Source organism: Phaseolus vulgaris, chromosome 3 (genome assembly GCF_000499845.2).
Source record: "Phaseolus vulgaris cultivar G19833 chromosome 3, P. vulgaris v2.0, whole genome shotgun sequence".
Classification (NCBI taxonomy): domain Eukaryota; kingdom Viridiplantae; phylum Streptophyta; class Magnoliopsida; order Fabales; family Fabaceae; genus Phaseolus; species Phaseolus vulgaris.
The window spans coordinates 33,950,705-33,961,633 of record NC_023757.2 but is presented as its reverse complement, the minus strand read 5'-3'; the positions used below and the strand labels follow the sequence as shown (position 1 = coordinate 33,961,633).

General features: G+C 33.0%; 1 protein-coding gene across 1 annotated transcript; it reads right to left on the bottom strand.

Annotated features, from left to right (window-relative positions):
- Nucleotides 1–4,083: 4,083 nt before the first annotated feature.
- LOC137807255 (uncharacterized) lies at nucleotides 4,084–10,031 on the bottom strand. The gene is made up of 5 exons (XM_068607775.1): nucleotides 9,357–10,031; nucleotides 8,603–8,706; nucleotides 7,867–8,043; nucleotides 4,652–6,495; nucleotides 4,084–4,419 (listed from the first exon to the last, which is right to left on the bottom strand). Exons 1-5 carry the CDS (start codon nucleotides 9,557–9,559, stop codon nucleotides 4,273–4,275), a joined length of 2,475 nt encoding a protein of 824 aa, XP_068463876.1. The 5' UTR covers nucleotides 9,560–10,031; the 3' UTR covers nucleotides 4,084–4,272.
- Nucleotides 10,032–10,929: the final 898 nt, after the last annotated feature.

Sequence of the window (10,929 nt, the reverse complement as noted above, 5' to 3'; positions counted from 1 at the left end):
AAAGGGGTGTTTTGTAAAATGAGCAAGGTATTATGGAACATAATCTATCACCAGTAAGTCAAAACACACAAAAAGTTCAAAACTTGTCCCCCAAAATTGCAAAGCGGAAAACACTCAACGAGAAAATCCAAACCAATTCAAACTGAAAAACCACAATACCAAACAAACAAACGAAATAACAGTGCACTAAACACTAAAAACCAAAATCATATATCAAAACAATCATACAAATAAACCCCAATCAAACGAAAAAAAAAAAAGAAAAAAAAAAAGTAACCTTAAGATCATAACGAAATCTCAATCGCACGCCAAATCCAAAACACAAATCCCTAAAAAATAGCAACAAACTTCTTCTCAACTTTCTTCTCCCTCTAGAAACCGCCCAATCGAAAACCTAAACCCTTGCAAATCCCTCTCTGCAAAACGCAAGCGACACCTTTGCTTCCTTTGCAAAAACACCCAAAAAATTGCACTTATGCTTCCATTTCCTTCACAAACGCCCAATCCTGAACCCTTAAAATCATAATGCTCCTTCTGTCACGAAACCTAGCTTTTCAAACGCTAATTTTTTTTAAATTTGCGACCTAAGAAAGTGGAACCAACAATCTAATTTTTATTATTTCACGAGCCAACTCAGGCAATTGTATTCTGGCACAATGACATTCTAATTGTCAAATAATCGATACTCGTAATCAAAATGATTTTTCTACAATCCATTGCCCCTTGCGCCCGAATACAATTCGCTTACATGGTCGGGTTGCTTACTTGGCAGCATTTTTGTTAAGTGAGCAAGGCATTATGGAACAAAATCTATCACTAGTAAGTCAGAAACATACAAAAAGTTCAAAACCAGACTCCCAAAATCGCAAAGCAGAAAACACTCAAAAACAAAATCCACACCAATTCAAACTTCAAAATTCAACAACCAATATAGCAAACAAACAAACGAAATAACAATACACTAAACACTAAAAAACTAAAATCAAACCAAAACAATATACCAAAAAATCAAACAAATAAATCCCATTCAAACGAAAAAAGAAAAAAAAAAACTCAAGATCCAAGTGAAATCGCAATCACACTTCCAATGAAATCGCAATTGCACTCCAAATCGAAAACACTATACCCGTCAAAATCACAATGCACCTCTGCGCTGCTTCTGTCTCCCTTAAAAAATCGGTCAATCGAAAACCTAAACCTCTACAAATCCCTCTCTGCAATACGCAAGCGGCACCTCTTCTTCCTTCGTGAAACACTAAAAAAATCGCACCTATGCTTCTGCTTACTTCACAAACGTCCAATCCTGAACCCTCAAAATTGTAAAGCTCCTTCCTTCGCGAAATCTAGCCTTTCAAACGCTTAATATTTTAAATTTTCCACCTAAGCAAGTGTGACTCACAATCTAATTATTTATTATTTCATTAGCCAACTCAGCTAGTTGTATTTTGACGCAATAACATTCTTGTTGTAAAATAATCTGGTACTCATAATCGAAAATGATTTTTCGACAACCCATTATCCCTTGCACTAGAATACAAATCGCTTACGTGGTCGGGTTGCTTACGTGGAAGGGGCATTTTTGTAAAATGGGCAAGGCATTATGGAACAAAATCTATCACCAGTAAGTCAGAACACACACAAAATGTTCAAAACCAGTCTCCCAAAATTGCAAAGCAGAAAACACTCAATAACAAAATTCAAACCAATTCAAACTTCAAAACTCAAAAATGACAATAACAAACAAACGAAATAACAATACACTAAACATTAAAAAACCAAAATCAAACCAAAACCATATACCAAAACAATCAAACAAATAAACCCTAATCAAACGAAAAGAAAAAATAAACCTCAAGAACCGAGCGAAATGGCAGTCACACTTCTAATCAAAAACACAAATCCCTTTTCAAAATTGCAACGCACCTATGCTATGCCTCCTTCTCCCTTCAAAAATCGCCCAATTGAAAACTTAAACCCCTCTAAATCCCTTTCTGCAAAACGCAAGCGGCACCTATGCTTCCTTCACAAAACACTCAAAAAATCGTACCTATTCTTCCGCTTCCTTCACAAACGCCCAATCCTGAACCCTCAAAATCTCAATGCTCATTCCTCTTCTCGAAACCTAACCTTTCAAATGCTCAATTTTTTAAATTTGTCACCTAAGCAAGTGAGACCCACAATCTAATTCTTTATTATTTTACCAGTCAACTCAGCTAATTGTATTTTGGCGCAAGGACATTCTAGTTGTCAAATAGTCGGTACTCATAATCGAAAATGATTTTTCGATAACCCATTCCCCCTTATGCTAGAATACAACTCGCTTACGTGGTCGGGTTGCTTACGCGGCATGGGCGCTTTTGTAAAATGAGCAAGGCATTATGAAACAAAATCTATCACAGTAAGTCAGAACACACACAAAAAGTGCAAAACCCGTCTCCCAAAATCGTAAATCATATAACACTGAACAACAAAATCCAAACTAATTCAAACTTAAAAACTCAAAAACCACAATAGCAAACAAACAAACGAAATAACAGTACACTAAACATTAAAAAACCAAAAATCAAACCAAAACCATATTACAAAACAATCAAACAAATAAACCCCAATCAAACGAAAAAAAAAAAAAAAAAAAACCTCAAGATTCGAGCGCAATCGCAATCGCACTCCCAATCCAAAACACAAAATCACAACACACATCTACTCTACTTCCTTCTCCCTTCAAAAACCACTCAATCGAAAACATCAACCCCTCCAAATCCCTCTCTGCAAAACGCAAGCGACACCTCTATTTCCTTCGCGAAACACCAAAAAATCGCACCTATGCTTCATTTTCCTTCACAAACGCCCAATCCTGAACCCTCAAAATCTTAATGTTCCTTCCTTTACGAAACCTAATTTTTCAAACGCTTAATTTTTTAAATATTCCATATTCGGTACTTTTTAGTAATAATAATAACATTTTTAAGAAACCTATGTCGATAAAATAACAAACTCCGCATACTAAAATCTTCACTTGTTCATTATAAACACAATAATAAACAACTAGGCATTTGACACCTCAACAAATTTCAGTAAAATCTTAACATATACTAAAAAATATATAGTTTACCTTTTTATATATTTGCTGGAATATTATTTACCGTGATAATAATATATTTAGTAATATAGTAACATTCTTTATGATAGAGTAGTTTTTTATAATTTCAGAAATATTATATTAAATATGTATATACTTGTTAATTAATAAAGTTATATAATTTCAGTACACATGATCATTGTAATTTGTGATTCACGTTTGAATCTTAACCATGTTAATGAAATAAACTATGTTATGAGAAAAATATCTATATTGTGTACTTAATTTCATTCCTAATATTGGTTATTTTGTAATAATGATAAACTATGATTTCCAAAAAAAATATGATAATTATAGTTAAGATTTGATTATTCAAAGTAACAAGATAAATATACAAATTAATTATTAGGTTTTTAATTGATCTTTTGTTAATAGAAAATATATATTATATTAACGAGGATTAATCAGAAAGTTGAAATATGATTAATAATAAGAAAATTTTAATATTTATTAAAAATTAAAATATAATATTTTTTAAAACTTTAAAATCTATGGACAAAATTTGATGTTTTCAAAAATAAAAACGTGTCAAACTAACGCCAATAAAATATGAAAAAGCTGCAGTATGAAAGTTTAAAAACTACGAAGTAAATATGATTATTTAAAAAAAGATAAACAAAAGTTCAAATGTATGAAAAAGGAAAAAATATAGTGAAATATAAAATGAAGGGGAAATTTCGAATTATAACATAATTTTTAAAAATAATGAAAATATTAAAGTGTAAGTATTTGGTAAATATTAGAAAAAGTAGAGAAATAAAAATTTTAAAAAAAAGTGTAAGAATTTAAATACGATTGAATACATGTTTGATCCATTTGATACATTCAAATTTTGAGGGTATCCAAACTTAACCACAATTTAGTTTGGAATTGCTTTTGCAGCGGTGCTGTAAAATGCAATCCAAGGTATGCAATGCAATGAAGCAAAATTGAAATCAGAAACAGGAATGAAACACCATATTTTATTTGATGGTAACTCCAATATTGGTATTTACAAGTCCATCACTGCAAATCTATGGTATTCATGAGGTATATATAGAAGTGAAGCAGAAGAATCTCAGTAATTATTCCCACTAAAAAATTATAATTACAATACATATATACACAAAGGACAGATCAATGCAAGATTCGGGTCACATCTCAGACAAAAGATTGCTAATTTTACGTAGCTCCTTCAGAGCTGACATGGGACTCAACTGCTCTTCACCAACCACAACATTGTTAGACATGTTATCCAATGATGCTCCCTCGCCCCACTGTTGGAAAGCACTCTCTATCACCTGCCACACAAAACTTCTTAGCATACATTTCATGTCAATAACACTGTTTCTTTCACTCTACATTCAAACCTAAACTACAAATATTACTTCTTACTTTGGTGCATCCAACAGGTGATTCTTATATTGACAATTATTATATTGGTTTTATAGAATTGAGTTACTCTTTAGATTGTAACCTGAGTTCACTCACTAACTAACTGACTTTGAGTGTGACAATGAGAAATAAGTATACCTGGATATGCCCAAGCATTGATTGCCCAATAATCCTCATAGTGGCCGTCACATTCTGCTCTGTAGATTCCCCTTTGTAGCCAACAGAACTACAATGTGCATTGGCTGTAGAAGAGGGTACTGTATTGCTTTGATTATCACAACTGTTAGCAGGTTTTACTGTCTCAGAAGCATCACTTCCTTTCTCTAAAGTAAACTCGCCATTACTACGCCCAAACTTCCATAGCCACGGAAATCTGTTCAATTTTCTCTCCTTAGAATGCGTAGTTGAATTTCCGGCAGAATTACTATTATTTCTCCGTGTCGTATCTGATGCGTTCTCAGGATGATCAGAGATTGGAAGAGGTGAATCAACGGGACTACAAAGTGAGGCTTCATTAATTCCATCAAGGGATAAATTAGACCCAACACTACTCTTCTCACAGTCATTTTTGTGATCATTGGCCTCGTTAGGAGGGCTAGCCGAGCAAGAAATAGCAGATGAGTTTTCCACACCACTTGTGTTTCGACTTAGACATCTATCTGCAGGATAATCACTGTTGCTACATTCCAAACCGTCTTCCCGTTGCTCCTCTTCAACTGTTGCAGGCAGATTATCAAGACTGTAGGGATTTTCAGTATCTTCCTCAAAGCCAAGTTCCTTAGATAGATCGTCTAACAAACCGCGCCTAACTGGTGACTTGGATTTCTTTTTACCACTCTTAGAGCTTGGTGAAGACGGGTCAGATTCTGTTTTCAAACTGAACTTTACCTTTTCTGTCCATCCCTTCTTCCGAGTGGAAACCTGCTTTTCTACTGCATCTTGTTTGAGTTCTTCAGCCTTGTGGACAACTCTCCACTTTTCTTCCCAGTAGCTCTCGGGTACCAAACTCAGAGGAGCTTTGGGAGATATTGAGTCAGATGAAAGGGTGCGAGATCTGACAATAACTGGTTTAGCCTGGTTATAATACTCGACAAATGAAGGTCTAGTGGACAAAAACTCAGCACTTAATGCAAGGGCCTGCAAGGATTTAGCCTTCTCTATTAGTTTTTGAATATCAGTGTTCTCTGGGAAGTTTAATAATCTCTGAAGACAGGTTGTAGGATTTTCTGCAGCTAGAAGCGTAGATCTTAAATGAAGCGTCATTGCTACAGCCATAGCGCAGATAAATGCTCCTCGAGACGAATTGAAGATCCTAAAACCAGAGTCTGCATTGTCCTCAGCATCTTTATCCGCTTTACTATTATCTGATAAAAATATTTCATCCCAGATTACTAAAAGGTTGCTGAGTGAAAATTCTCGTCCAAATAAAACTCGCAACCAGCGGAGAGCAAAGTACTGGGGTTCAACCCCGAGATCAACAAGATGGCCATGCAGAGATGAATCCACATGAGACAATAAATGATACAATGCAGCAGAAGCTTCAATTACAGGAGGCAAGCCAGTATGGGACCCAGGCAAAGGGGAATAAGAGAAGAAATCGATCATTGCAATTGAACCACGAGCCCCGTTCATCAAAGCATCAAACATACAATAAGCATCATGTTCGATGAATTTCTCAGATAAAACAATGCCCAGTTCACCTTCTGCCCCATAAGCGTCACTTACCAATACAATGTTCTGTATGCTGGGGTCAAGCTCATCAAGACTCTTGATTTTCTTTGCATTTCCATTGGAGTCAATTCCATCCTCCTTCGAGTCTGAAGATTTTTTAAAATCAAAGTTGTAAGAAAGATCATTCTCTTGACAAAGGAGGTCATCAAATCTGTCAGTGAAGTGATCTTCATAAAGCTTTCGAACTTCTGAGAGACACTCCACATCATATTGGAGTACATAAAGCACCGGAGCAAGTAATTCATGCATTCCTACAAAATAAATGAATGAAATAAGCCCAATAATATCATATTAACTATTGCATCACACAAAACAAGTTATATGGGAACCTCAATGTCAAACTAAGGAAATTTATAATTTACCAGCTAAAAGATTTCCAACAATTTAATCAATTGATCTTGCAATAGATAAGATAATGTTCAGTATACATGCAGATAATGGAATAGTAATCCATGCAAAAGTAGTTACAAACTTGTTGATAGTAAAGGATATGGATGATAGATATAGTAATTAATGATTGTTGATGCCCCAGAGAACATAAAAGTGGATATGAGCAAACCGTATGATTTGCCTTTTTGTGATAAGTATAGTCAAGTTTTTCATTCAATTACATGTGCTATGGTTAACTATATAATGTTGGAAGGAAAAAATGAGACACTTATGATAAATAAGAAGGCTTACTTGAATTAAAGATGAGACGGCAAAAATGTTTTCAACAAAATGACATTCATCTCATGTTTTTAATAAAGTATCACTCACTTTCCTAATTTTATTTGAAAATAACATATTGGATAAAATTTAATTAAAACTTATGAAAATTCAAAATTAAATTTTTAAAATATAAATATAAATATAAAAATTAAATATTATTTTATAAATAAAAAATCAAACGATTTAATTATTGCACCCCCATTGAGAATTTTTTAATGACATTCATACTTTTTCTACTTTTAAAATAGACATTTGCATTATTTATGTTATTGATAAGATTCATACTCCTTATTTATTTATATATATATATATATAACATTATATTTAAATATAATAATAAGTTAATAAATATAATTTTACATTTTATAATTATTTATTTATTTTTATATTAAAACAATGTTTTCTCAAAAAAAAAATATTTTTATATGACAATTTATAATAGAGAGACAATATAATTTTTTTAGTTATTGTTAACATATGATAATTAAATTGTTTAATTCTTTTATAAAAAAAATCTTTAAATTTTTACATAAAACTTTAAGTTTAAATACTCATAGTTTTTTTATTAAAATTTAGCCAATATGTTATTTTTAAATAAAATAGAGGCGAGTATCACTTTATTAAAATATAAAGCGTATGAATATCACTTGACTAAAAACATAAGGAGCTGAGTGTCTTTTGAAAGGTAAAGGAGGTGTAATTGTTATTTTATTAAAAGCTTAAAAAAAATGAGTGTCTATCTTGAAACTAGAGGAGGTGGAAGTGTCATTTGGCATAACAATGGGAGAAGATAAGTGTAATTTCCCCAAGTTTCTTACATGGAGTTGGAAGGAAAAATAAGGCAACCATCCCAAAATGTTCACTTAAATTCAACATATTGTCTTAAAATGTTGCTTGGCAGAGAAATTTACCTTGTCTGTAACCGCACTCAGGGTGTTTGTGACACCATAGTAGCAAAATTCGTCTCAATATGCCTTGGCATCCTGGCGTCTGGAAATAGTTGCCATGTTCTGGGTATAAACGTGACAAATCCTGATCAATCATTCTCTCTATCTCTGCATTGCGAAAAAAGCGACTCCATGTACTGTCTGAAAAATAGGAAAAATTGATAATAATGTCAACACAGACAGAGTTCAAATGGCAAGAGACTGAGAGGGTTAGACAGACTACCGAAAAATCTACTTATATCAGTAATATGTATTTCAATGTTGAGACAACATTATGACAAGATATGAAACAATTTATTAGCTTGGCTTTTTCTGTATCCTCCCTCTTCACCTCAACAGTTTACCCGTCATTATTTTTTTAGCTTAACATTTTCATGGGTTTGAAATGAGAATGGAACATTGCTATATTCCTTTAGGGGTGATATATATTTGCAAAATCTTGGAAAATAGAAAATTTACAATAGATATATGATCTGTCAACAAATAAAATAAAAGGATACATGAAGCTCTTATTAAGCCAATCTCAGGAAAGGTGGAAGAAAATATTGTACATTAGCATAAGATATATAACTTTCTCTCCACTCAATATAAAGGAATTTATGAAAGTATATTGGTTAAATCACGGATTGTAATCAGATATATATAGATTTATCCACAACAAAAGTACAGGAACGAGGTGAGAGAATATGCTTGGGTTTACCTGGATTTTGTGAAAGTGGGTTATCCATGACAAGATTGGGCGCATTACTTTCATCCTTTACAATATGAGGATCAACCAAATGGCGCCCTCTCAAACTGGCATATCTGACAAGATTATAAACAGTTCATGTTAAATAAGATACATCCCCAAACAATTGCTATTAACTGAACAAATATGCAATTGTTTTTAATGCACAATTATGACAGACATTAATAAACAGGTGGATCTAAAACTCAGTCCTGGCAACACTGTACGAGATATAGAAAAGGCAGTAAAGAGCCAAATCCATAATTTATGCAACAACCAAAGAAACAAAACTTTGATACAAGATTATATTGGCCTGACAAGGGGAACAAAAATGAAGATAGTATCAAACCCAATTCGCCCAAACACGTATGTAAGCATTCTCGAATGTAAATTGCCAAAATATCCTGTAATTTCTCTATGTATGTGTCTCCCTCCATTACCAAAAAAATGTAAGGTGCGAACTTCCCTCGTTATTATTGAGAGTTGAAGGAGGGAAATTAGACATAATGAGAAAAGAAAAAGTTATATCATGTAGTTAGACGTTAAATTTATCATCAACATCTAGGAAGTAATCTCAAACTCGGTATAACTTTGGCTAGAACACCTACCAGGCTATCACTAACAACAAAGCTATCAAATACGCACCAACCTTGAGGGATACAATTATACAAACACCACAGATTGGATTAAAACTAATAAGGTATGATCATTAAACTGGCCCCTTTACCTCCTTCTAGAATTAGCTGTGGCACGACGAAGATCATCAATGGAAGAAGATGGCAACACCCCAAGATTTATACGCCACTGCAGACCTCTAAGATCCCCGAATCGCCGATTACCCGGCTCCGTTCCCGGAAAAACAATGTCGGAGGAAAAAGACAGCACCGAAGACGATTCCGGCAATGGAGGATCCATCAGAGCCGGCGGCATGATTATCCGGCAACCCCTCGCCGACCCAGATGCTCAAAACAAACTAGAATCCAGACAAATCGAAAAATCAATGAAATTTGTCTGAAATTGTGAAGCGGGTCTCCGCCAGAAGCCGAATTGGTCTTCTGGGAAAGCGAAAAATTGAAAATTTTCAGGCGCGCAACAGGCGGGGGTTGAAGGGATAAGCGGAATTTTATTGTGGAGCTACTTAAGGAGAGAAAAAAGGTGAATAGGGAGATGAGAGTGTGGGCGGAGAAAGAAAAATTAGGATGAAAGTTGGATGTGTTTGTGCAGAGACTCTCTCTACTTCTCAATGTCTCTGTTTTTTTCTTTCTTCCTTTATGGGAAGAGACAGAGAAAAGGAGAGAAGAGGAAGTTTGTTGGAACAGAGCAGAGGAATGAAATGGGAATAGAGAAGAAAAAAGGAAGAGGGAATAACGCATATGTGCTGGGAAGTATGTTAGGATGCATTGGATTAAGGGTAAATTGAGTTGTCCATTTTATTTTCATTTTTCTGTAGGAAAATGATACTTTAACAATTTTTGAAATTATATATAACTATAATATAATGAATTTAAAAATAAATATATAATAAAGGATATATTTATAATTAAAAAATATTAAAATAATAATATTAATAATTGTAATGAAATTGAAATTGTATGTATCATAACTCTTTCCTTTACTCACACTCCAGACACAGCCACTATTTCACTATTTGTTGTTTTTTTAGCAAAAAGATACTCCTTCATAATTAAATAATATAGCAAAAGAGATAACTTTAATATCTACTAAATATTTAAAATTATGAATTTATAATTGTTTATACCTCACCTACTCCCACTGGCGATCTCAAGACTACTTTTATTTTTTTTAATCAAAGACTTGTAATAAACAAAAGTTCACTTTTTTACGTATTTTGTTGTAGAAGTTTTATTTTATTGATCAATTGGAAATTATGATAAATGTGGTTTCTTAAAAATAGTTATTATAAAGTTAACAAATTTATGAACTTATATATAGTATTACATTGCCATTAAATATCAATGTAAAAACTATCTACATTTGTAAATTTTATAATCTGATTTTGTAAATTCGAGGAAATAATGTTTTTGTGGCTGTTAAACAAGTTTTAAATTATATTTAATGCTATTGTAAATGAAAAATCAATTTTTCGTTTATAACCTTGCATGAAGAGATTAGATTTAGTATGTGTATAAGGGATGAGAAAAGTAGTTGTTTAAGTTCAAGCACTTTACTCCAATATTGTTTTGACTCAAAATATTTTTTTTTTTTTTTTAGATACACCATAAAATTGTAGACATAATTCACCAGCCAAATTTAGAAGGAAAGAAGTTACTCATTTTAGA

What these genes read in the sequence shown, in the direction of transcription:
- LOC137807255 (XM_068607775.1), bottom strand. Translation starts at nt 9,559, where the DNA reads ATGCCGCCGGCTCTGATGGATCCTCCATTGCCGGAATCGTCTTCGGTG. An exon ending in ACAGCTAATTCTAGAAGGAG is followed by an intron (nt 8,707 to 9,356) that starts GTAAAGGGGCCA and finishes TAATCTTGTCAG; the next exon opens with ATATGCCAGTTTGAGAGGGC. An exon ending in CAATGCTTGGGCATATCCAG is followed by an intron (nt 4,420 to 4,651) that starts GTATACTTATTT and finishes TTTGTGTGGCAG; the next exon opens with GTGATAGAGAGTGCTTTCCA.